This window comes from Tachypleus tridentatus, chromosome 13 (assembly GCF_004210375.1).
Source record: "Tachypleus tridentatus isolate NWPU-2018 chromosome 13, ASM421037v1, whole genome shotgun sequence".
Classification (NCBI taxonomy): Eukaryota; Metazoa; Arthropoda; class Merostomata; order Xiphosura; family Limulidae; genus Tachypleus; species Tachypleus tridentatus.
Window position 1 is genome coordinate 256,853,302 of NC_134837.1, and position 26,923 is coordinate 256,880,224.

Here is a 26,923-nt window from a genome sequence, read left to right on the forward strand (position 1 = left end):
AGATTAGCTTTAGTACTGATTACTTTTACTTTTGTAGAGAAATAAGAATGACTAGTATAAGCATTTTTTGATGAAAGGCAAATCATATTAGAACTACTTAGTCGGAAGTCTACTTTCAGGAAAACAAAATCAACTTTAAACTAAAAGATGTCTCATTTTTTATACTTCTTTCTTTCAAATTCTTGGGAATTACAAGAAAATCCGAAATGTTTCTCGTTGAGATCATATAGTGAATGTAATTTACTTGTATATTGTTTGTTAAATCATGTGAAAGTAATACATGATCTCAGGTTTCTGTTTGGAACATTTAGAAGTTTACAGGGAGGTGAAAGATACTGTCTCTTTTTCTTTAAATGTACATTTCACAACTCAGGTTTAAACATTCATGTGTATATTATAAAAAATATACAGTTCCTTTCTTAAGGACAGAACAGCACCGTAAGTCTGTGATTCAGTTAACTATGATGTGCAAGTACCATCCTGAGGACTTGAGTTTCAAGTCAGTAGTTTTTAAACTGAGTAAGCTTTTTTAAATATATTTGGTTATTTAAGATATTTCATAACAAATGGTATATAGAGAATTGTTTTAGTCTGAATGTTAGCATAAAAAATGTTTTTATTGTGAAAAGGGAAAAAAAAGTGTGATGATAAAGTTTTGGTACCAAATTTGATATATATATATATTATTTATTTTATATTATATATTTTATATATTATTTATTTTATATTATATATTTTATATATTATATATTTTATGAGCAGATCTGAGAAAATCATATACACTGGACAGAAACTTTCTTTTATCTCCAAAATTGAAATTGGAGCTAAATAAAAATTGTGCAAAGGTTTGTAAAAAGATAATTGAGTGTAACTACTATGCCATTATGATGTTATATGTACATATATTGTTCCATTTCTGATTTTCAGACATCAGATTCTACTGCTAGCAGTACATTTACAATAGTCACAACCAACAACAAGATGAGTTTTCAAACACTGGGATATTCCTCTCAACTCTTACAGTCACCAGACAAGAGTAATTGTTCAGTGACATTAGATATGGAAAAATTAATGGCTTACATGCTTCCTCATGCATCTCCTAGTAGAGGCCGTGGTAGGGGAAGACCAAGAGGTAGTGGCAGGGGTCGAGGAAGGGGAAGGCCTCCAATAGATAATTGTTCATCAAAAAGAGAGAAAACTCCTCAAAGCCAAACAAAAATCAGTTTGCCAAATGAAAGGTTGTCTACTAGTGGTAAGTTTTGAAACTTAGTTAACAGTTATTTAAGTAATATGCAAAATACTTGATGATGAGAAACCCACTTGAAATAAAAATATCTCAGAATGGCTTGTATGGGTATTAACATTTTTACTGATAAGAAGAGAACAACGTTTCAATGTTCATATGTCATCTTCAGGTTACGAAAGAGAGAGTGTTTGAATGTGACTATTGACAGACACATCTCAGGGACAAGAGTATAAACGGGTACCAGATTGTAGAGGGTGTTGCAGTTGTCGCATTGTATTTTATAAATTATGTTGGCGTTGTGCTTCTCAGCATAATTTTTGCATAGTATGGACTTTAGTTTTGTACTGCCTCCCAGTGGCTCAGCAGCATGTCTGCAGACTTACAAAGCTAAAATCCGGGTTTTGATACCCATGGTGGGCAGAGCACAGTTAGCCCATTGTTTAGCTTTGTGCTTAATTCAAAAACAACAACATAGTTTTGTACCTGGGCTCTGAATAAATTTGGTGTTTACTAGAATGCTGAGTTTTGTTATATGTTTTTTCCAAATGTTGGTTATATTTTTCACTCATGTCGGGAACATATGGTATGCAGCAGTATAACGTTTTGTAGTTTGTTGTATTTAAGGATTGTTGTTATTTGTTTGTTGTTGGTCTAGATGTGTGCATATAATTTTTCCATTTTTGAGGAAATTTGTTGATGTTAATGAGGTGTTGTTTTATTTTGTTGATTTCATCGTTAATTTTATTGGATGAACACTGCAAAACAAATAAACACATAACCATCGAAAACACCCAGATATTAAGTAGGAAAACAAATATAAACAAACACAAAATCAAAGAAGCCCTACTTATACAGCAACTAAAACCAAAATTAAATCAATATAAAGGAAAACCTTTATACTTATACTAATTAATAACCTAACATCCACCTGCAATGCCCCCTACAATCCAGTAATTGTTTATACTCTCATCCCTAAGAAGTGTCCATCAACGGTCACATTCAAACACTTTCTCTTTCTTAACCTGAAGATGACCTAGGAAGGTCGAAATGTTGTTCTCTCCTTATCAGTAAAAGTATTGATACCCATACCAACCATTCTGAGATATATTAATATGCAAAATATTTGTTTATTTATTCTAGCATTAACTATTTTTGTTGTTGTTGTCTTTTTGTTCATGTATTTTAGTTTTTGTACTTTATTCAAGTATGTAATTTTGTTTATGGTTTAAGAAAACCCAACTGCAGTGATGATTTTTTTTTTTTAGCTGAATAAGTAATATGAAAGACAAATGTATATCTGGATAAGCTCAGTTTTAAGTCTTGTATTTCTTATATTAAATATAAAACAGTATTATCTTTAGCCTTGTTATCTGTAATGAATAACTAAACATTATACAGTTTTGTAGCTCTTTGTTGGGTCAGTTTTTTGGATTTGCTGTATGTCTTACATGATATAAGTTATTGAATCCATACCAAAAGACAGCTTAAAATACAGGGTGGTCCAAAATTATCTTTCCTGTTTTAAAATGTAATAATTAAATAACTAAAGAAACACATCTGTGCAATATTCAATATATTGTAGCCCACCCCAAGCAGTTTTTATTGACATGTCAGTAGAATTTTACTTGCACACCATTAGTGGATCTCAGCATGTCCAACTAATATCTGAACTTGTTCACATTAGCTAAACAAGTTGATAGTTAGAGTGTTGATGGCATTCATTGTCCTTTGATGTTTGCCACAAGTCTGTTATTCACAGTGACCCTAACATACCCCCAAAGGAAGAAGTCTAGTGGAGTGATGTCTGGTAAATGTGGTGGCCATAGGAGTGACCTACATTTGCCAATTCATTGCCAACAAATTACAGTGAAATGGAGCACCATCCTGTTGAAAGATTTTCAATGGTTGCATTTCCTCCAGTTGTGTGATCACAAATTGCTCCACCATGTCTATAGTACATGCTCCTGGTAACAGTCCACTGAGTGAAAAAGGAAAAAAAAACAATAAATCTGTCACATGAGACTACTTCAAACATTCACATTTAGGTTGTCATACATGATTTCAGTGGTATCATGGTGTTTTTGTGAGTTCCAAACATGGACATTATGATGAAACACTTTACTCTGGGTACAAAGTATAGCCTCATTGCTAACTTATCTTCATCTGTATAGTCAAAGAGGCTCTTTTCAAATGTCTTGCACTGTGGTCTGTCATCTGGTTGTAGTGCCTATACCAACTGAAATTTGTAGGCATGCAGATGAAGTTGTTTTTGAATGAAATAGAGCAGGGATGTTTATGGCATGTTACATTCTTGTGAAGCATGCCAAATTGATTTTTGTTAGCGACACTGAAATGATTTGCATACTTCTTCATCACGTTCTTCACCAATGGAGGATCTTCAAGCTTTCAGTTTCTGTAACACACAGTCTGTATCCAAGAGCTTCTTGATAGTTAGTTTTGATGGTAGTTCTTTCGTTTACTGATGTCTGTAATTATACTGCACCACAGCCACTGACTTGATCTCTGCAAGCCAAAAGATTTATTGAACCTTTTCTTGCATGGTTGCCATTGTATAGAGTAACACTACTCACTGGAGTGAAAAATGAAACAATACAATCAAAACAGTCGGAGTTTGGCTACAAGATGTCACAAATTACATGGTTGTTTATTGTTTAGTTATTTATGTATTAAATTTTAAAGTGAGAAAAATAATTTTGGACCACCTTGTAAGTTTACTTCTCCAGTTTATTTTCTTTGTTACTCTTTATCAGTTGGCAAACAGTTAATATTGTTGCATGATCTCGTAAGATTTTGTAAGCATAAATTGTTCTCTTGAAGAAATTCCAAGCACAGTGGGTATCACTTGATAAATCTCAGTTTAAAGGTGTTGATATTGACAAAGATACTCACCTCCCCTTCATTAGCACAGGAAAGGGGTGAAGCAGTGTTTTACATGTATAAAATCTTAAAAATTAAATCATATTGAAGATATGATTATGAAGAACTCTTGAAATTTGTTTTTATAGTAGAACAAAACTACCTTTGAAGTTATTTTCAGAGCTCAAGGGGATTTTTTGTTATCAATATATATATTTTTTTTCATGAACAGTTCAAACTAACTGATTGAGAAATCCAATGTTCAACACAAGCATGCCTTTCTGTATCCATGGTTTATGCTTACTTCTGCAGCGAAACCCTTGTAGTGATAATGACCTCTGAGTGATGTTAAAGTTATCTGCACATCCAGGTCATTCAGATGCCAAGGCTGAAATGGCAAGCTTCAAATGGCAGATAAGATATTTGTTGGAAGTCTTGGTCTGTTTGATGACAGAGTTCGGCTAAGTACTAATCATGAAATGGTGTAGAGTCAATATTCCAGAGAAGAAATAAAATTCTCATCAACCAGAGGGAAAGAGCTTTAATATCAAGGCTTCTTTCCAGTGTTATGTAATGAAGAGGACTCTTTAACATATTCAGCATTTCAAATTTAAACAGTAAAGGAAAAACAAAGATGTTCCTGGAGGAAGATTTAGCAACTGGAAAGGGATTCCAGAATATCAAGAAATCTGGGAAGCAGCTGCTGCTGGGCTGAAGGTTTTGAGTGATTTCACAGAGAGAAGTATTGCTAAGGATGAAGATTTAAAAGTAATACCTTCTTCACACTGTTAAACTACATCAAAAGACATTTCTGATCCCCAGAAAGGAAAATTTTATGTCGTAAATTACACTACAAATTGTGTTATATGCTACTCAGATATGTAGGACACTTTTGAAACTTTCATTCAGCTTGCTAGTGATTGTTGCAGCTTTGGTTTTGTTATTGAATAAAACCTGTTTTCCTTGTCCTTCTTCGTAATATATGATGATACTGAAGTGTCCAGTTTTTACCACCTATAAATATGCATCACTCAGTCCAATTTCTTATTCCAACATTGTTAGTGGTAGTAGAATATGGGCAACTGTCACGCCAGATAATCTTTAATTTTTTATATTTTTGGGCCACCATTGTTGACATTGACAAACATTATTATTGCTGACTTAATACCATTAAGTCATGTGAGAGTAAATAAACAAGTCTTATTCTTTGTATTAGAACCTACAAATGAAACAAAGTCATCTTCAGCTTCAGAGGCCTCAGACAGCGATGAAAATATTGAAGAAGACGACGATGATCAATCTGCAACTGCTAGCACTGCAAGTAGTGGAGTTGCATCTCCATCACGCCGTGGGATTAAACGCCATAGTCAAGAAGGTGAAGGTATGGAGTGTATACAGTTACAACTCTCTTGTTTGTTAATAAATATATAGAGAAAATTGGACATGCGACTTTAGTTCTTTAACAATATTTGACAGTCAGGAGGAAATGAGAAGCTGAGTTTTGGAAAACTGGGTTTTTAAGAAATAATTTTATATTAACACATATAATGGAGAAACATATAATTTGATATTTTGGTAACTATTCTATGAAAAACTTGAAGTTTAAAGAATAGTTTGAGATTTATTATATGTATATATATATATTTTTAATGACTTGTTTTTTTACTTTAGTAGAACAAATTGTAAAAGACTTATTCTCTTCCTGTTTCTACATTGTTCTTAATGCATAAATGCTCACTCCCACTGTTACTAAAATGAAAACATACTTTATAAGTCTTATGAGTTTTACAAAAAGAAATTAAATTTTCTTTTATGGTTTTGCTAGGATTTTAAGTTTAGGTGGGTTTTTAATTATAGAGTATGTCATACTAGTAAATTCCACAATTTGTTACAGCATGTAGATGTGGGAGATTTAATTTAAGATTATGTTTTATAATGTGCATACAAAAAAGCAGTTTGTGATCTTCATGAAATTCATACTTCAAATGAGAAAGATAGAGTGGATGTTTAAAAGTATAGTTCAGTGAAATGCTGGTGTATATTGATCAACAGAACTTCATCTGTTAATTTGCTGTCGAGTATTTAAACGAGCGTTTCCATAGAAATGGATTAATTTCTTCAGACTGATATTTTAGCTTTGGATCTGTGCATGTTTCAGTCAGCATTTGTTTAAAACTTCAGAGATTGAAACCTCTAAAACCTCCGAAATACATTTCAAACATTTATTTTCAGTACAACTTTAGATTTTTTTCTATTATTTTCTCTGCTGTAACCAGGTGGGATCAATCTGACCAACCTTGTAACCATTATATAAAGCTAAAGTATAAATATGAATAATACTTTTTTTTTTGCCTGGAATGACTACAGATAAAAACACAAAAATACAGATGTTTAATCTAAATAGCCTATGTCTCATAATGTGATATATATATTTACTGTTTATTTTATGGACCTTCTAGTCATGCCTGGCTGGTATTACATAACTTGCATGTGCGTTTATGTCACTATATCCAATAATTTAAAACTGACCTTTAGTCTTCATGAAGTGAGCCTGTCTTAGCTGTGTTTCAGTGGACTAGTAATATTTTGTAATATACAATCACATTTCAATTATTATACATTATATATGCATATAGATTATTACTATTTAGAAATAAGTTATTAAACTTACTTTTCTTAAAATGTAGAACAGTAAATAAAGAAGTAAATCAAACAATTATATCTTCCAGTTATGACCTTTGAATCGGTTGCTGTTTAATGTAAATTGCCAAGCCTTTTAAAATTTTGCTTCTAGAAGATATGAAACAAAATATTTTTTCATGTTTTACATGTACATTTGAATAACCTAAAATCATATATTACTACATTGATACCAAAGCATTCCACTATTTAGTAATTAAGCTGTACTTAGGTCTATACAAAATATGAAATTTTGAGCAAACTAAAGAAATCTTAGTTCTAAAGAACCAGGAGGTTTTCTAACAGATTAAAATGGTTGAGAAAATCACTAGGGGGACATTATAAGTTGTCGATTGGTTGAAAGAAGTGGATATGATGGACCATTTCCAAAAAGGAGGAAGGGTGAATGAAGTAACTGTGTTTGATTTAATACATAAGCCATATCTCAGCAAAATGAAAAGATATGAGGTTCTTATTTTATATTTTAGCTTGTTAGTATTATTAATTTGAGTTCCTAATTCTTTGACACAATAGACGTAGTATTTTGACATAAACAATTTGAAGTGTTGCTACATTCATCGTGTGACTCAGAAAAGTCTATTTAGATGTGTTCTTTTAATATTTACTTTCAAATTAACTGATCAATATACTGATGTATACTACTAAAATTTGAATTATAAATTATAAACTGAAATTTGATACTGAACTTCTTGACATAAATTCGTAAAATAGTAGTTCAATAAGATTTTGACCTGTGGCCCTTCTTGATAGGGTTAGAAAGTTTTGTACTTATGATACTAGTGTATTAAATACATTGTGCATCTTGGAAGGTAGAAGAAAGAGAATAAAACATAGAACTTCAGAGATAAATATGAAGAAATGTTTACATTGCTGTACATATGGATATAAATTAGACTGAATGATTAATGTATACTTGTTGATCGATAGTTTTTGATTGTATGTACACACACATTAACCTGCTTTACATAAATAATGATAACTATAATTGTTTTTAAAATAACAAAATATAAAACAATACACACAAGTAAAAGTGTTTATAATTTTTGTGAGAATTATTTTACATCACTTACTTTAATGTAAAAACATCAGTAGTTTGATTTCATATTGCACAGATAGCTAGCTAAAGGAGGAAAGATGTTATACTTATATGTTTTCTTTTTCAGTTAGAATTCATTTTATGGGTTAGGTGTAACCAAGTGGTCAGTTTGCTGGATAGTGGATCAGAGGGTCTATTGCTTGCATACTGTTTCCACAAAATCATGCTTTGTACTTTAGAGCCATAGATCTATTGAAAGAGTGTCTGTGAAATTCCATATTTCATTAGAGTAGTCCAGTAGCTGGCAGTGGGTTACATTGACTGAATGTCTTTCCTTTAACCTACAGTTTTAAGTTAGAGATAACTAGTGCAGATACCCCTTGTGTAACTTTGTGTAAAGTAATCTCTTTCCTTTGCTAGGGTTTTCACCAAAAAAGAAAAGGATTTTACCTGATGAAAAAGAGACCAGAATTCCATTGGAACATGGGTATGTATGTTTTCGGAGAGACTGACACTTGTTTTATTTTGTTACATGTTTCAAATTTTATCATTTATTTACACCAATCTTTACAACATTGTAATGTGGTAAATAATGTTTTGTTTATTGCTTGTCTTGATGACAGCAACAAGAATGATTACTTTGACAGTTGTTTAGTTCAAAATTTTAAAGTGTCTTTTATCATACTTAGTAGTTAGATATGTTAAACTTACTGAATGATGGTTATTGCACAACTCATACAAGTTTAATAAATTTAAATGGAACTTATGTACCAACATAAAATATTTATACAATAAATAATTTATTAAAAGCAGAAGCCCTGAAAAGGAAACATGATTCAATGTTCTTAGGCCAGAGTTTTGAGGAGTAAAAGTTTTACGTTTGATCAAGATTTATATAAGAAGACTTAAACACCCAGAGTTGTTGATACAGCCCAATTATTACAATTTAGTCAACTTAAGATCTTACTCTATGAGACAAAAAGTGTAAAAATGTTGTGTGATGGAATCCTTAGTATGTATCATCAGGTAAAGATACTGTGCAAAGGCTGTGTTCGAAAATTTACAGAAACCAATGAATGTGAAAAATGGAAAACATAGATTTCCTTGGCTCTGTTTTGTTCTTTTTAGAGCTTCATAAAAAATACAATTCTATATTTTATTAATCTGCATGTAAGAGTTTTCATGTTGAAAAATATTTTTCTTAAAATCTAGAAATAATTATTTTTTTATTCAAAATTATGTGAGGTATATTGTTAACCTTCTGATAAAAGATTCTAAGATGTGTAGCTAATTAATAGAAACTAATAAGGAAGTGTAGTCTAAGATTGTGTTATTGATAACTGGAACACAGCTTTTGGAATTTTAGTTTTTAATATTTAAAGATATTATGTTTTTGGAAACAAACAAACATTACAACTTTTGCTGTCTTGTTTTTCCCCATATTTTTCTCTTAATGCTAATAATGCTATTGAAGGAAGTATAACATCTGATCCATCAGTCAGGCTTCAAGATAAAAAAAAAAAATCTGTTGTGCAGTAATTTTATTATAACAGACAGTAAAAGATTAAGTGGATATTCAGTAAGTTATTTTTATAAAATGCTATGAAGCATCAGTTAAAACAAAGCATGTATTGTGCATTCAGTTAGTTCTAGCATTGTTCTGTGAATTTTTATGTTTATTCTCAGTTCCTGAAGAAGCTTAAAGCTTCAACTAATAATGTCAAAATATATTAATTCTTTGAATAGAGAAGTCAATACATTATTTACATCAAATACCTAACATTGGTTAACATTAATATAACTGTCTTATTATTAACTTAGTATAAACCTAAATGATTTAATGGTCAAATAAGACCTGGCTTTTATCAATTAAAGCCATGTGCTAAGGTTATTTATCTTTTATGTTTTGTTGTTTTATTTCATCAGGTGGCGTCGTCAGACCAAGATTCGTTGCTTTAGTCGCTCAGGCGTGAGAGGTGAGGTTGTGTATTATGCTCCATGTGGGAAGAAACTAAAGAATTACCCCGAAGTGTGTGCGTATACGTTGCATATTTATATTTCTCGGAAATTAATAAAAATTTTAGATGACTTAAAAGGGTTGTTCTCGCCAAGAATACCACTTCTGTTTATGTTAATGTGTTAATTCTGTTGTTGAAGTAGGATATATGGTTTTTCAGACATTATAAATAGTTCTTAGATCATTTAGTATAAGATATAGGTAACGAAACTTCAAACATTGAAGTTAAAAATAACCCACAGTACTGCAGTTCCAATTCATTTTAATCAATCAGTTAATACCACGTACATTTTGTCACTTTATGAGTTTAGCAACATTTGTCAACTGAAGAGAAGTGTCAAAGCATGGTTATATAATACAATAATTATTTAAGTTTACACATTTGAATGTTTATTCTTTGTTGATGTGCTGTTAAAAGTTTTTTTTTAGTAATGGAAAGTGCAGTATTAAGTGTATACTTTGTTCTACTCTTGCTGAAAATGTTAGTTCTTGAAATATTTCTCACTGTGAAAGATATGTTTAAAAATAATTCAGCACCATTCATGAGCTCAACACAAAGTTTTCAACAACTTGTTGATTTGGATTTTTAGTACTTACATCGGCATGATATCACAGACATTACACGGGAGAATTTCACCTTCAGTACAAAAATCAATGTGGGAGAATTCATAGAAAAGGCACAGGATGGCGTAAGAGAAACTTTTTTTCTCTTTTCTTTATTTCTGTATTCAGTAAATTTTTTCTTGAAAAGTAGGTCATTATGATACTTACTAATTAATTATGATTTATGAGTTAATACCATGATAAATGTGTCATCTGAAGGTGCTTTTAAAGTATAAGAATTTGAGATTTATTGATTATTATTTGTTCGTGAAGGATTCTAAACTAAAATCCAGTATAAGGTGTGATACTAATTTATTTTCTCAAGGTTTGCCAGTCAAAAGATAAAAATTTTATCAATCATTAATATGATTAAATATGCAGTTCTAACCCTCTTTCATGTGGGTATAATCACTATTTTTATGGCAATAAATAATTTAAACTAGGTATTGAATGAGTGTATACTAAGTTAATGAAAATTCTGTTATAGTTCACTTGTTGGATTTATTCTGCTAAAGTAAATTGTATATAAATAAACAGTAATTTGAAACAAAGTTACTTTAATGTAGAACTACAATTTGGTTAACGAGAATGAAGTGGTGGCCAGAATAGAAGAAGTACGAACTCGAAAAGGTTGTTTAGGAATCCAAGTTCGACGAACTCCTCAGCAGAAAGCTAAGGAAGAAGAAGATAAACAACAACAGTGGGAACAAATTCATCTTCATCATAGGTTGAAGCAACAAGGTTGGTGTAATCGAAACATTGTTATCATTTAAACAACTCGTTATTTGTCTTAATAACACATAGAAATATCATATCTGTTAAAAGTATCGGTAATCCTTTCAAGTACAATTGTTCCAAAAGATCTTCTTCCACTGATCTATAAGCTCGTGCCAGTGGAAAGTCCAGTGAAAGACATTATAGTGTCAAATTACCAGTAGGAACTTCTAAAGTAATAATTTCAAGAATGTAAACAAGTAGATGAACCAATAAAACTGACTTCCTTGACCTAACATGCATAAAAATATAAACAGTTATAATACAGGTTATTTAAAATCATCTGATCAAGAAAGGCTTATGTAATAACTAAATGTTTAGAAATCTAAATGCATATGAGAAAAAACTGGTTCTGTTACAATTATATTATGAGGAAATGAATAATTCCAGCTTTTAGAGTATATATTTATGAGTGTTTCAGAATCAGAAGCTGGGAAACTGAAGAACAAAAGTGTTACAAACTTAATTGTATAGTTGTTGACACTACTTATTTCAAAGTTTCACTGTTTTCAAACTGAGCTAGAAATAAAACAAAAGCAACTGAATTGTGGCTTTATTTCATGATTTTGTAAGGTTTGTCAATTAATGTAGATGGTTTAAGTATTTCTACTACTAAAATGTGAACTAATTTGAGGGGGCAGTTGAATTTTGAGTTTCTGGTATAGACGTTTTGTTGTTGTTTACTCTATTCCAAAGAAATGTTCATAAAATTGACCCCCAATACATTTTTAATGTTTCAATTATAAATTTGTTTGTAGATGAACTGATGGTAGGGATTGCACTTATTTCCTTATCAACATGATGGTGTCATTTGTCATTTTTAATGAAATATAAAATATTGAACTAAAAGAGATAAAGTAATTATTTATTTATGTTCTTAAATTAATTATGATTTATGTAATATCTCTTAGAATGTATTTTAGTATGCATTTTTAAACAGAAAATCATGCTTGCTTGTATGATATCAGGAAACCTTTTATTATGCGATGTGCACCCCCCCAACTTTGCAAAATTTTTTATCTGTGTGCATGTAGATTTTGCAGTATGGATTACCATTTTCCTGTTTCACCTCTGTTTCCCATCATGGAGAACTTTATTTTTCTCCACTCTCAGGGTGCAGATATGACATCACGAATACGTCAGACCCAGATCTAATGCACTGGTAACCCGGGAAATTGGCCATTTAACTTTATTATTCTTCTTTGTGTAATTTTATAATTTTTTTGAATGGGATATATAGTTTAAGTACTTGAAAATTAAATTTAAAAGTGCAAATACACAAAAATAGTATTAAATAAACTGTTGTCTCTAATTTTTGGTTGGTAGTATATGCTCAAAAAGCATAATTAGGTTTAGATGATAAAGAAATTGGACAAAGAACAGGCAATGTTTAAAAAGGTTAAAAAAAGCCTTGGGGTGAGGGTTGGAGAATAATTAAAACTTTTATCTGTTGAACACTTTCTCTTTAACCATCTAGCATTTCTTACTTTATTAGATGTTGGAACATTTTTTGGTTTTTATTGCAATTTGTAATTTATTATTTTTAGTCAGTTTTCATGTTTCCAGTTTTGGCTTTCTACATAAACCTAACTTCTGAAAGAAATGCTGATATCATAATATTATAAGGTGAACTAAATCTTGGTGCTAAATCTACATTGGTACATGACACTTGCATGAATTTCATAATATTAATTAAATTATGATATTTTTATTCATTCCAATTTTTTTTAGCTGATGAATTACGTCGTCAGAAAGAACATGAAAAATTTGTAAAAGAACAAGAAAAATTAGAAAGGTTGAAACAATTACATTTGGCAAGAGAAATGAGGAACAGACAAATTATTGAGGTAAGTAGGAAAAGTAACTGTATTACTAATAACATTTTGGATTAAATGTCTAATTATAATTATTGTATGTAGATTTATAAGGAAAAAATGAATGTAGATGATATTTATTTCAAGTCTCTTCATTTAGAGATAAATTCTACAACTTTTCTGCTCTTTGAATGGTAGCCTGTATTTGAACTTTGATAGTTTGTTCTTGAAATCTGTACCTTTCATAACCATGTGGTACTTGACTCGTAATCCGAGGGTTCAAATCCCTATCACACCAAATATGCTTGTCCTTTCAGCAGTGGGGCATTATAATGTGATGGTCAATCCAACTATTCATTGGAAAAGAGTAGCCCAAGAGTTGGCAGTGTGTGGTGATAACTTGCTGTTTTCCCTCTAGCCTTACACTGCTAAATTATGGATGGCTAGTGCACATAGCCCACCTGTAGCTTTGCATGAAATTCAAACCAAATAAGAACCATATAAAAAAAGCTACAAATTTTGTGAAGTTATAGACAGTATATTGAAAGGTAGAAGCATACAATCTGTAAAATGTTTGAACTAGTACAAAGAGGTCACATGGTTGGTCATATTGACTAAACCCATGTCAAGACAGCTAAAAGGATTTAGAGGCCATCCAAATTAAATATGAAACTCTTAACATGAAAAAATCAATTTTATAGTTAACATGAAAATCATTTTGTAAGTAGTATAAATCATACCAGCTCAGTAAATTTTTTAATAAAGTACTTAAATAGAAGTTATGATTTTGTTTTCTATACAAAAAACTTAATGTTGACTAAAAGTTAGCCAAATTTTGTGAAGATATAGTATTACTTAAACATTAACTCTCCAATATGGCTTTGGTTCAGCTAATCAACTGTTGAACTTGAGTTAAGTAGTTAAAGTAATAATAACTATTTGTGACCCAAAAAGGACATTGAAAACATATTACATTTGTTTTTGATGTTATTTTATATTCTTCATGAAGTCTTAATAGTACAATCTACTGTTTAGAAATTTGAAATTCTGTAATATCTTGAGAAAATGGCTTGACAACCAGTTATAAAGTGAAAAATAAGAATTAATTGTAAATGGGTTTAAATATGAAAATCATAGTTTGTGCCTCAGGATATTTTATTCTTCATTTCAGTATTTTAATTGGAGTTTTTTGTTTATTTTTTGCACTTTTATTTTTTAGAGAGAGAGATGAAGAGGCAACAAGCTGCTATTCTAAGGGAGCAGGTAAGTGAAACTTAACTTTGGTTTATTTGTGTCTTACTTGTAATACAAAATTTCATATCTTTTTGTGGACACTTAGTATTTATCATTCATTTTGTTGTTTTATTATCAATACCTAAGTGTCTTTTGTGATTAAAATTGTTATTGTTGTTGATTTGATGAAATAGTTTAAGAAGAAATATTTTGTTAATTTAATATAAAAGAACTGTTCGGTTTATTAATCAAGTGTAATTTTTAAAATTAAGAATAGGAAATGCACAATAAAAACCTTTATTTGGTAGACAACCAAAATGAGAAGATTGCACATTATGGTAAAGCTACCAAAATGTGTAGTCTTTTAAAAATGTATCTCAGAACAGCTGTTATGGGTATTAACACCTTTACTAATAAAGCAAAGAATGTTTCATCCTTCCTGAAGATGACCTAGGAATGTCAAAATGTTGTTCTCTGCTTTAATAGTAAACGTGTTGATACCCACATCAGCCATCCTAAGATACATTTTTATTTCAAGTCGGTTTCTCATCGTCTTCTAATTTTTGTTGTTGGCCAAATAAAAATTTTGTTGTGCATTTTAAACCTTTCTTGTACTTTTTATTTTAAAATACTTGAACATGTTAATGAAATAAATCTTAAAAAGATATATTGTTACAGTTAAGTATATTCTGTCTTTATGTTGTATGATAACTTTTATTTTCCTTGCTTTCCTCACCAGGAACTGCAAAAACAGAGAGAACTTATCTTAATGGTTGATTTGGTGAGTAAAATATTTATTCTTATCTTATCATTGTATGTTTGTTTTAATGGAATACACAAAAGCTTAACATAATATAAAACATCTGTTACAGAATAATATAGATATATATTTATCATGTGCAACATGTTAATGTATTTCATATTTTGTGATTTTGGAAAGAATTTCTGTTGTCACATTTTATTTACTAGCTTATTTATGCATCTTAATACAAGCCAGCTGGCTTCAAAGCATAAATTGTTTATCCTATTGTTGTTTTCATACTTAAATGTATTTTCATTTACAAACGTATGTTACCCTATTCATCAGAAAAAAATAAATATCTCCTTTTATTATCTTGCAATAAAGAAATGTGTGTCTGACCATATTTAACAATTTTAGACAACAAGATATTGTAATTGCTGAAAGCAATTCGGATATTTCAGATTTGGCTTATTCCAATGTGATAAGAGTTGAAAAAAGGTTAGAAAGTTATTTGTGAGACGTAAACAACTTAACACACACTGTTGTGAATACCAGGAAAGAATATTAAGTAAAATATGCTAATCGTTACTCATTAAAAATGGTTATTACTTTTGTTTTCTGTGGATCTTATTGGAAGTTTAAAAAAAATTTGTTGTGGACCAGGTAGTATATAGATATTGTCTCCAGCATCATAAAATATGAACACTTTTATGAAAAAGAAGGAAGTCATTAATGTATACTGAAGTTAAACATGTACTAAATTCTAAACCATTTTATTTTAGTAAAGTAAACATTGTTAGGCAGCCGGTGTTTCTTTTATCTAGAATGTATTTTGATAAATTATTCTTCATTTTGTCTGTGTTCCCCATTCCATCGTAGCTTATAACCATTGTAATTCATTGTGATTTATTTTGGATTTGTCTCCGATTTATTATGTTATGTGTGTTAATGTATTGGTATTTCAGATAACTGGAAATTTGAATTTAGAAGTTAATATGTATCAAATTTGTTATTTGCTAACAAGATTGATACACACAATTTCCTTGTTTAACACAAATATATTTTAACATACAGATATAAAAAAACTAAAATTTATAATAACTGTTATTACGAATAGTTATTACAAATGATTGTTTATATAGTTTTACAAACTAATGATGAGTTGTGTGTTGTTGCACCTTTCTTAAGCTAGCTTGCACAAACACTGCAGGTTTTTATTGGTGAAGATATTTAATGTCCTCCTAGAAATTCTAACATCTGAAATAATTCTCTGAAATTGAATGGTTTGTAATGTTCAAAATATATAAACACTCCTGATACAATTCTGAAGTTTTCTGATTAATAATTATTAATCACAATTATAGCTTACTAGACCTATAGCATACAGACTGTAGCTGTCCAGTGATAATACTCTTATTAAACGTATAGCATACGGACTGTAGCTGTCCAGTGATAACTGTAGGTAGTTGTTTTTTAACTATTTGTATTTAGTACATACCCATTTTGTTTATGAAGGTTTTGAGGTAGTTGTTTTTAATTGTTTATGTTTAGTACATATTAATTTGATATTTGTATGTGGATACGTTTGTTAGAAATCTATGCGGATATACTTATTAGTATCTAATTAAAAGATATCACCTATTATAAATAATAGGAGAGACAGTAATCGTTACATTGTATTTGACAGGAGCGAGAACGTAGAAGACAACATATGTTACTTGTACGGGCATTAGACATTCGCAAGAAGCATGAGGTATCAAACGCAATTTCTTTGTATCTACTGTCAGTAAAAATGAGCCAAGATCTGAATCATGCAACATCATAATCTACACAAATAATACCAGTACACTTGGATAATAATCATACCAAGGATTAATGAAAGGAAATAATGAAAATTATCAATAATTTTACTGTTACAGAGATTTTCATCATATTCCATTACTAACATTTTATTGTAATCTGTTATTGTTTGTTGGGAAGATTAAAAGCCAATTTTCTTCAATGGTTATATGACAAATAGTATTAATATTTTCTTTATATTTTCAACCTAGACCTGTTCAGTTCTTATGTGGGTTCATGTTTTCAGGAGCGAGAAAGAAAGCGGGAAGAACTACTTCAAGAGAAAAGAATGTACAAAGAAAAAAAAATGGTAATGGATTTTTTTCCTTTGAGTGTTCTGTTACACTGATGTTATTATTGGCCTTTTTTGTTTATGCATTTAATTGACCCATCATGAATTGTATCTTATCTTCTCCTAGAGATGTACTAATAGGCTTACAATGATGTTATTAATTTATTCTTTGTTTTACATGTCATTGTCTCAATGCCACACTTTCTAAACGATAGATAAATTCATCTATTAACATTTTTCAAGACTGGAATACAATGGAACTACAATAACATAGTTTTTTTCTTCTTTATGGTTGCGAGTGCTAGCCTACTTAATTATGTAAATTGTTAGTGCTAGCCTACTTAATTATGTAAATTGTTAGTGTTAGCCTACTTAATTATGTAAATTGTTAGTGTTAGCCTACTTAATTATGTAAATTGTTAGTGCTAGCCTACTTAATTATGTAAATTGTTAGTGTTAGCCTACTTAATTATGTAAATTGTTAGTGCTAGCCTACTTAATTATGTAAATTGTTAGTGCTAGCCTACTTAATTATGTAAATTGTTAGTGTTAGCCTACTTAATTATGTAAATTGTTAGTGTTAGCCTGGTTAATTATGTAAATTGTTAGTGCTAGCCTACTTAATTATGTAAATTGTTAGTGTTAGCCTACTTAATTATGTAAATTGTTAGTGCTAGCCTACTTAATTATGTAAATTGTTAGTGCTAGCCTACTTAATTATGTAAATTGTTTTATTTTCATTACCCATCATTCTTCATCACCTGGTGTAATTATCTTTGTGATGGTTTGTTGCCCCAAAGTGCACAAAAGTGGTCATAATGCCACGAAAAAGTAATATTTTTCTCATAACTTTGCATCCTTCCATTTAACTTTCAAATGTAGGCTCAGTCATTTTGTCTGACCTTCTAACCATGAAATTATACATAGTATAGTTAGGAATGTATAACATGAACTTTCATGACATTTGGCAAGCTCTTAAAAAATACTATGAGCCTTTGTATACACAAAGAATAATTTTTTTAATGAATTACTTTCATTAAAGATTTCTTTGTAAATTTACAAACCAGTTTACTCAAAATAAATTAGTCTGAGTACAATTTGATTTTCATTTAAACGTATAAAAGGTTTTTTTTCATTATATAGTTTTTATATTTTATTTGCATAACCTTTAAGAACCTCTTAGATTAATATCTGAAGTTTTTTTGTTTTGTGTTTTTCAGTTAAACTTTATATTTTATCAGTATTGTGTGGAAAAAGTAAAAGTTGAAAGATACAAGATATATCCAAATTACCTTTTTTTTTCCTTTCTTATTGTGGTATTTTAAATAAGTTACAAAAAAGTTTGAATGGAGGGGAAGACATTTTGAAGTGTAAAAAATGAGAGATAGAAAATTAAGAAAAATATCTTGTATCATGACTAAAGTTGTTTTGTATGTATGAAGACAAAATGACCCACAGTGTAAGATAGTTTTTGAAATACTTTATGTTTAAGAACATGACAGCTTTTGTATTACTAAATTAATCTTGTCTTTGAAACATTTCTAAATGCAGGCAATAAACTGTAACAGTAAAAATATATATATATATGTAGCATTGTTCAATGTGTTTATAAGTTATTTTGTATTACTACCACTACCAGGAGCAGAGAAGATTAGAATTACAACTGATACGAGAAATTAAAAAGCCAGTAGATGATATGATGTTAAAAGATTCTACAGTAAGTTGATTATTTGAAATAATTAAAAGTATTTTTCTATGTTCTTTTCAAATGTTTAGAAAAAATATATATTAAAGGTTTTAATCTCTTTGGTTATACCACATCATTTAAGTTAGACTAGTTTTCATCATAATTTAGACTTGATTGAACCAATAGACTAAACATAAATTTTAGCAGTAAATTTCTAATTTAAAATTAATTTTATGTGTGTGTGTGTGTGTGTTGCTTTTATTTCACATTACAATACCTTTAATACCTAACATCAGGAAAATACAACATATTGGTAGCACCATTTATATTTATCATTCAAATCTTTCAAGGATGATACACTATTTAGTGATGAAAAATATACATTGAAAAAATAATTTCTGATGAAAATAGTATCAATCAGTAGTGTAAACTTATTGTATTAATCAGTAGTGTAAACTTATTGCAAGCTATTTCAAAGGAAACTTAAATATAAAAAGTACTGTTTCGAGCCAGTTGTTTCAAGTTTGTATTTGTTATAGCATTTCAGAAAGAATACTCAACAGATAATGATTACAGGTTGTGACACTGGAATTCAGTTGAGATAAACATTCTGGAATCACGTTAAAAGTGCTTGATAAAACAAAAGGTGTAAATAATGAAAGTATCTTCCATCACTTTGAATATTAAAAACAGCTACAATGGGATAGGAGAAATATAAGATAAAATGACCTTTTTGCCTGATTTTTCTACGTTCACAGTGGTGAAATGCCATTTTATTGTGTTTATTTCTATCTCATTTGAGCTGCTTTTAATTTTCAATAAAATAAAAATTTTAATATTTCAGTTTTTTTTAGAAAAGAAATAATAACTTTCAGTGGTTTAATAACCATCAGTATGTTCCAGTGTCATATGATTTTGTATAATAATAACTTTCAGTGGTTTAATAACCATCAATATGTTCCAGTGACTTATGGTTTTGTATAATAATAACTTTCAGTGGTTTAATAACCATCAGTATGTTCCAGTGACTTATGGTTTTGTATAATAATAACTTTCAGTGGTTTAATAACCATCAGTATGTTCCAGTGACTTATGGTTTTGTATAATAATAACTTTCAGTGGTTTAATAACCATCAGTATGTTCCAGTGTCGTATGGTTTTGTATAATAATAACTTTCAGTGGTTTAATAACCATCAGTATGTTCCAGTGACTTATGGTTTTGTATAATAATAACTTTCAGTGGTTTAATAACCATCAGTATGTTCAAGTGACTTATGGTTTTGTATAATAATAACTTTCAGTGGTTTAATAACCATCAGTATGTTCCAGTGACTTCTGGTTTTGTATAATAATAACTTTCAGTGGTTTAATAACCATCAGTATGTTCCAGTGTCGTATGGTTTTGTATAATAATAACTTTCAGTGGTTTAATAACCATCAGTATGTTCCAGTGTCATATGGTTTTGTATAATAATAACTTTCAGTGGTTTAATAACCATCAGTATGTTCCAGTGTAGTATGGTTTTGTATAATAATAACTTTCAGTGGTTTAATAACCATCAGTATGTTCCAGTGTCGTATGGTTTTGTATAATAATAACTTTCAGTGGTTTAATAACCATCAGTATGTTCCAGTGTCATATGGTTTTGTATAATAATAACTTTCAGTGGTTTAATAACCATCAGTATGTTCCAGTGTAGTATGGTTTTGTATAATAATAACTTTCAGTGGTTTAATAACCATCAATATGGTCCAGTGACTTATGGTTTTGTATAATAATAACTTTCAGTGGTTTAATAACCATCAGTATGTTCCAGTGACTTATGGTTTTGTATAATAATAATTTTCAGTGGTTTAATAACCATCAGTATGTTCCAGTGTCGTATGGTTTTGTATAATAATAACTTTCAGTGGTTTAATAACCATCAATATTTTCCAGTGACTTATGGTTTTGTATAATAATAACTTTCAGTGGTTTAATAACCATCAGTATGTTCCAGTGTCGTATGGTTTTGTATAATAATAACTTTCAGTGGTTTAATAACCATCAGTATGTTCCAGTGTCTTATGGTTTTGTATAATAATAACTTTCAGTGGTTTAATAACCATCAATATGTTCCAGTGTCATATGGTTTTGTATAATAATAACTTTCAGTGGTTTAATAACCATCAGTATGTTCCAGTGTTGTATGGTTTTGTATAAGAATAACTTTCAGTGGTTTAATAACCATCAGTATGTTCCAGTGACTTATGGTTTTGTATAAGAATAACTTTCAGTGGTTTAATAACCATCAGTGTGTTCCAGTGACTTATGGTTTTGTATAATAATAATTTTCAGTGGTTTAATAACCATCAGTATGTTCCAGTGACTTATGGTTTTGTATAATAATAACTTTCAGTGGTTTAATAACCATCAGTATGTTCCAGTGTTGTATGGTTTTGTATAATAATAACTTTCAGTGGTTTAATAACCATCAATATGTTCCAGTGACTTATGGTTTTGTGTAATAATAACTTTCAGTGGTTTAATAACCATCAATATGTTCCAGTGACTTCTGGTTTTGTATAATAATAACTTTCAATGGTTTAATAACCATCAATATGTTCCAGTGACTTCTGGTTTTGTATAATCCTTAAGTAAATTATTGTTTTTCAGCCTCTTCCTACTTTAAACAGAATTCCTGGAGTCAAGTTATCTGGAAAGGCTTTTTCTAATATCCTGATGGTTTTTGAATTTCTTCACAACTTTGGTGATACAATAGGTTTTGGTAAGCTCTTTCAGAATTTGTGACTTTCTTGTGCAGTTACTTAGGTGCTACATTTATTCTTACCAAACAGTTTTTTTTATTTTGAAATGATTTAAGCAGTTGTGTTAGGTATTTGCTTCATGGTAAAAAGACACAGATAGTCTAGTTGCTTTGCACCATGAAACAACAACAACAACAACAACAACTATGGTTAACAAAATACCTAGTGCAGTCTGTTGTGTACATTTACAGGAAGTTTTATCATTCTGACATTTTGATTCTTTTTTGTCTGATGAAAAACATTTCTAGCTGCAAGTAACTACTTGAAGAAACAAGACAAAAATAAGATAATTTGAAGATTTAAGTTTTCCTCTAGCAAAAATAAGTGTCCCAGATTCTCACTTAAATACTGGAAATGTAAAATTGATACCATAATTCCCATCAAAGGAAGTTGGTCTATCTACTTAACTTGAAAGGCAAAATGGAAAAATATATCTTTGTTTTATTGTTGCTACTTATTCCAGATAATCTATAAACTATTTTTATTGGTTTTGTTTTTTTTTTTTTTGTTTCAATTTCAGTATTCCAATATTTAATGTAAAGAAGTATATATTGAAATAATATTCTTTTTAATCTTCAGGCTCTAAGCCTTATTCCATCCAGTTAGCATCTTAGATTTTGCACCTGCTTTATTCTGTAGATATGGAGAAGTTGCCATCATTAAACATCTTTCAGATGGGATTGTTAAACAGTGATGAAAAGAGTGAAGAAGAACTACTGTCGGTTGTGCATCATTTATTAGTTTGTGCAATTGATGATCCTGGAGTGCCAAGCCGTCCAGAGGTAAAAGAATTATTTTTTTTCTCGTTGTTGTTAATTAATTAAGGGGGAGCTTCTCTAGGGGTTAAATTTTAATTCAAACCTAAGTTTCCTCCTCAGTTTTGCTTCATTTTGTGGTGATTGATGTTTTACTTAGAATTCTTAGCTCTATTAGGTTGTATTTAAATTCATGTATTTATTATGTGAATATTTGTTGTTTTTAGTAGGTTTCTAAAGCTCTTGTAGAATTACACTTTTATTACATTGTTTTATTATGTTTTACATTCTGTATATTTGTGCTGATATCTTTTAAAATATTATTTTTCATTTGTTCCCTTAAACTTGAATACTGTTTTGCCACATTTCTGTTTTATAATTAGTATACTAGTCGTTTTCTAATTCCACTGTAACTCTACTTACTAATGCCGTATTGTCATGAGCTAAATTATTGATAATTTGACTTTGAATTTTAAGAGTTTCACACATCATTAACTATTAAATACACAGGCATGGGTGGTTTGATTGTTTGGATATTTTTCATGTTTCATGATAATTACTATAAACTGAATCCAAAAAGTATATCCATTTTTCTCCACCTTATTCAGATTTTTCACAAAATGTTATTTTTACTTTTACATAAATGAATCATTTCCATTATATTTTAGCTACATTTGTTATGCTTAAAATGTTAACAACCACCGACTATAGATTTTTCTAGACCAGTCATGACATGAGAGTCTTATCGATTGTTCTGGAACTCAAACATGAGAAACATAACGATAAACAATGTTCATTGTGGTGAATGAAATAATAATAATTTGTAAAAAAAATCCTTATGTGATATAAAAAATAAACATTATTCTCAAAATCTTCAGAGTTAAATTATGGAAAATTCATTATTAAAACGAGAGCAACTTTTATGAAGTTTCAACAATAAATGGACAGCACACAATTCATTTGTTTCAAAATAATATATTCAAATGAATTTAAATGCATACACACACAAAAAAGCTTTGCATTGTAGGTTATCACTGTTTAATTTAGAGCTTTTGTCAAAAGTCTGCACAGGCTATTTCAGTTACTTTAGAACCAAAATGACAAGATGAATTATTTCTTTTGTACTCTTGTATCAGAGTAGAACCAGTGATAAGTTTACTTACTTTATGGCATTGGTTATCACTGTCATATCCAGAGCTTTAAATAATTTAAGTAATTCTCATTTTTGTAACACATCCACATAGGTTGGTTCAATTACTTTAGAACTCAGCTGACAAGATTAATTATTCTTTGTTGACTGTGTTGTTACAATACAAACTGTGAAACATTCACTTTAGGTGTTACTTTTGATGGTTAAATTGATGCATGTTTACTTTCACTCTTTTTCTTGCACCCTGTATCTGCTCATGTTTATAATGTGCAACAGAAATGTCTCGCCCTCTACTAACAACAGTATTAAACATAATGGGAAAGACTTGAAAGCTTGATCAAGTAAGATGACGTCAACAATATTACAAAAGTCTAGTACAACAGTTAAACTGCATACACAACGTATGACTAATAGAGAAATATGTTATGAAACTGGTCAAAACTATCACTTTGAAAAAATTAACTTTTAAAACTCTTGTTATTAAAACTAAATAATTAAAATATTAAATCACTAAATAATAGTTCTTAAACTTAACAGTCTTGTGTGTCCAGTAGTCCAGTAGTTTAGTAGTAAGTCTGAAGGGTTATATCGGTAAAAACCAGGTTTTACAGTTCTTCTTTAGAAGGGTTTTATCACACTAATGCTCAAAAGTGACTATAAGTGAATTTTTGTCAGTGTTGTAAGAGTCCCTGTCAAGTCTATTTGATGCATTCTGTCTTGGATCCTCTATTAGTCCTTTTAATTAAATTCAGGTACTGTTATTATTTGTCACAGCATTGGCCATGCAATCAGTTCATATTTGTATACAGAGATGAACTCACAGATAATTGTGTGTGTGTGTGTGTCTCTCTGGTACTCTAAGTTTAATTGACCTGGACTAGAAATGTTACATAATACAATATGTTTGAACTAAATTGTTGTATATAGTCATCAGATGTGTGTCACTGAGAAACTAAGTCATTGTTTTAAGGTTTAAGTTATTAAATTAGTTATTAATTATTAGCAAGTTCACTCTTCCAAGAAAAGTGTGATTAAACTTAACTGTGACCTAACTTAGTTTCATTTGATAAACTACATTCCACATGATGCCAGGCTGCCATATTGATTCAAGATTGTTACAATTCAGTGCCTTAGTTTAGCCAACAAAACTGTTTTATTGATACAGAAACAGCACAATTCAGTCAGTACAGATTAACTTTTATTGTCCAGTTTTGGAAACAAAGAGCTGATATATGCCTTTGACTGTTTGGGAGGGGCTGTTTTTCCATTTTGTGCAATTTTCTAATGTAAAGAACTAGTATTGATACTCATGGTTGACACAGCCCATTATGTGACTTTGTTCTTAAGTAGAAAGTTCACACAGCTCTTGTGTACAACTTATCAGACAGTTCTGTTTATTGTATTGGAGTATTTTGAGAATTACTTAAATTAGAAATTAAGAAAGGGGAATAATATGCTTGTGTTCCTTCTTCATCAGAATCTCAAAAATATCATCCTGTTTTCTATTTGTACTTGACAGACAGTTATACTTCCACAAAAAATCATGAACTGGAAAATTTTATTATTTAACATTATTCTGAAGCTAAAGAAATATGAGGTTTTTAGGGTTACTAACATTTGAAAAAAGGGCATTCTGTCTTTCTAAAATATGTAAAGTTATAGAGTACTCAAACAAGAACTGAAACAACATTTTGGGCGTGATCATCTTTTGTAGAGTGGCCGAGCATAATTATACTTGTTATAACTCATTAGTATTAGACCTACTGGATTTTTAATCACCACATTCTATATGTGGTCTGTTAGAGATTTAAAAGAATTAGAAGAGTGTATTATAATAATAATAATAATAATAATAATAATAATAGTATTCCAACCACACTATGTTCACCATATTTATTTCCAGTGACATGCTTATCTCAATCCAGAGCTCATCAGGTGGTTGAATCTGTACTAAAAATATCTTTATATCCTTCAAGCTGTTTACGTGTTTGATATCCTTTATCTTGCAGGCTGTATCCGTACTTAGTCAGAATCTACGAGATGTTGATGTAGCCAGTAATAACATATCCGAGGTTCTTCGTCTTTACTTTACTGCTTCCGATAAAACAAGCAAGGTAAAATATGAAATGTTATTTAGTCTGGATATTTTTAAATATTTAAACATACATTTTCTGTGCTGTCATGTTAATACTGTATCTTCGTAATTAAAACAACATTGTATATACTTTGTGAAATGTTTAGTTTCTTCTTTTTTTCTTTGGTAGTTGTTGTGACAATAAAAGGTAACAAACACAAAGGTTGCTATATAAAAAAAGCATTAATTGAACACATAAAAATGCACTGATGTTAGCTGTGTTCATGGAAATGGAATCTAGAGTACAAGTGTTAAAAAAACATGGAAACTTTTTAATCTAAACTGTAAAAAATATCCTGAGATAAAAGTCATGATTATTTATGTATATGATTACTCACTTAAATATTATTGAGATATATGATTGTGCAGTTGGTTATTTATGTATATGATTACTTGGTGAAATACTATTGAGATATATGATTGCACAGTTGATTAATTAGTTGTATATAATTGTTCATTTTGTTATTTAGTTATTGTTCAGTTGGTTATTTAATTATATGATTGTTGTGTTAATTATGATAATCATATTTTTTTTTTGTTCATAGATGTGCAAGTGGTTACTAGAAAAACCTTTTTTATCCTTGAATCCCACACAGAAGTCAGAAGTTATGACATGCTTGTGTAATGACTTGTTGTGCAGCAGGGCTATTTTAAGGTAAGATCTTAAGATGTTAGACTGTCTTTATAACATGGTATAATGTTGTTGGAACAACGTGGGATCCGTTGGTTCATCGTGGCTGTTCCATCCTGTAAACTATATTAGAATAATAAATCTTAAAGCCAACTGTTATCATTCATATACTTTTCAAGCTTTTTCTTAAACTCATGTTTACTGTCACAACCATTCTTGAAGGTGAACCACCCTGTTAGAAAAATGAAACAGTTTTAACTGAAGATAACTCCTACCCTACCAAAATTTATATTTTTGTCCCCTAGTTTTACTCTTCCCACTTGCCAGTGTGAAAAAGATGAAGCATCAGCATTACCAATTCCATTTACAATCTTAAACACCTCAATCAGATAACTTCTAACCTTCCTATTTTTAAAGAGAAAACAATTTGAGAGATTTCAGCCTCTCCTCATGTTACAACTTCTGAATCCCAGGCACCATTCTAGTAACCCTTCTTTGAACCCAACCCAACAATTCAGTGGCCTTCCTAAGTTAAGGAGTGGGACTGAACATGTTGTTTCAAATCTGGCCTAACCAGTGACCTG

At 29.9% G+C, this 26,923-nt stretch overlaps 1 protein-coding gene and 1 pseudogene across 28 annotated transcripts in view; both read left to right on the top strand.

Moving 5' to 3' along the window:
• LOC143237021 (uncharacterized) overlaps positions 1–10,014 on the top strand; it is an 84,751-nt gene extending 74,737 nt beyond the window's left edge. For all 27 annotated transcript variants that reach the window (XM_076475816.1, XM_076475829.1, XM_076475838.1 and 24 more), the window contains 4 exons: positions 928–1,252; positions 5,340–5,504; positions 8,280–8,346; positions 9,786–10,014. In XM_076475816.1, the coding sequence (XP_076331931.1) occupies positions 928–1,252; positions 5,340–5,504; positions 8,280–8,346; positions 9,786–10,002 (774 nt within the window). In that variant the 3' untranslated portion in view covers positions 10,003–10,014. The remainder of the gene's footprint in view (positions 1–927; positions 1,253–5,339; positions 5,505–8,279; positions 8,347–9,785) is intronic.
• Positions 10,015–10,307: 293 nt separating this feature from the next.
• LOC143236523 (bromodomain adjacent to zinc finger domain protein 2B-like) overlaps positions 10,308–26,923 on the top strand; it is a 58,551-nt pseudogene continuing 41,935 nt past the window's right edge. Inside the window, exons 1-13 of the transcript XR_013019577.1 lie at positions 10,308–10,319; positions 10,467–10,565; positions 11,046–11,220; positions 12,985–13,100; positions 14,286–14,330; positions 15,040–15,081; positions 16,730–16,795; positions 17,129–17,191; positions 18,813–18,890; positions 21,518–21,629; positions 22,309–22,451; positions 25,584–25,688; positions 26,254–26,363. The product of XR_013019577.1 is annotated as a bromodomain adjacent to zinc finger domain protein 2B-like (transcript). The remainder of the gene's footprint in view (positions 10,320–10,466; positions 10,566–11,045; positions 11,221–12,984; positions 13,101–14,285; positions 14,331–15,039; positions 15,082–16,729; positions 16,796–17,128; positions 17,192–18,812; positions 18,891–21,517; positions 21,630–22,308; positions 22,452–25,583; positions 25,689–26,253; positions 26,364–26,923) is intronic.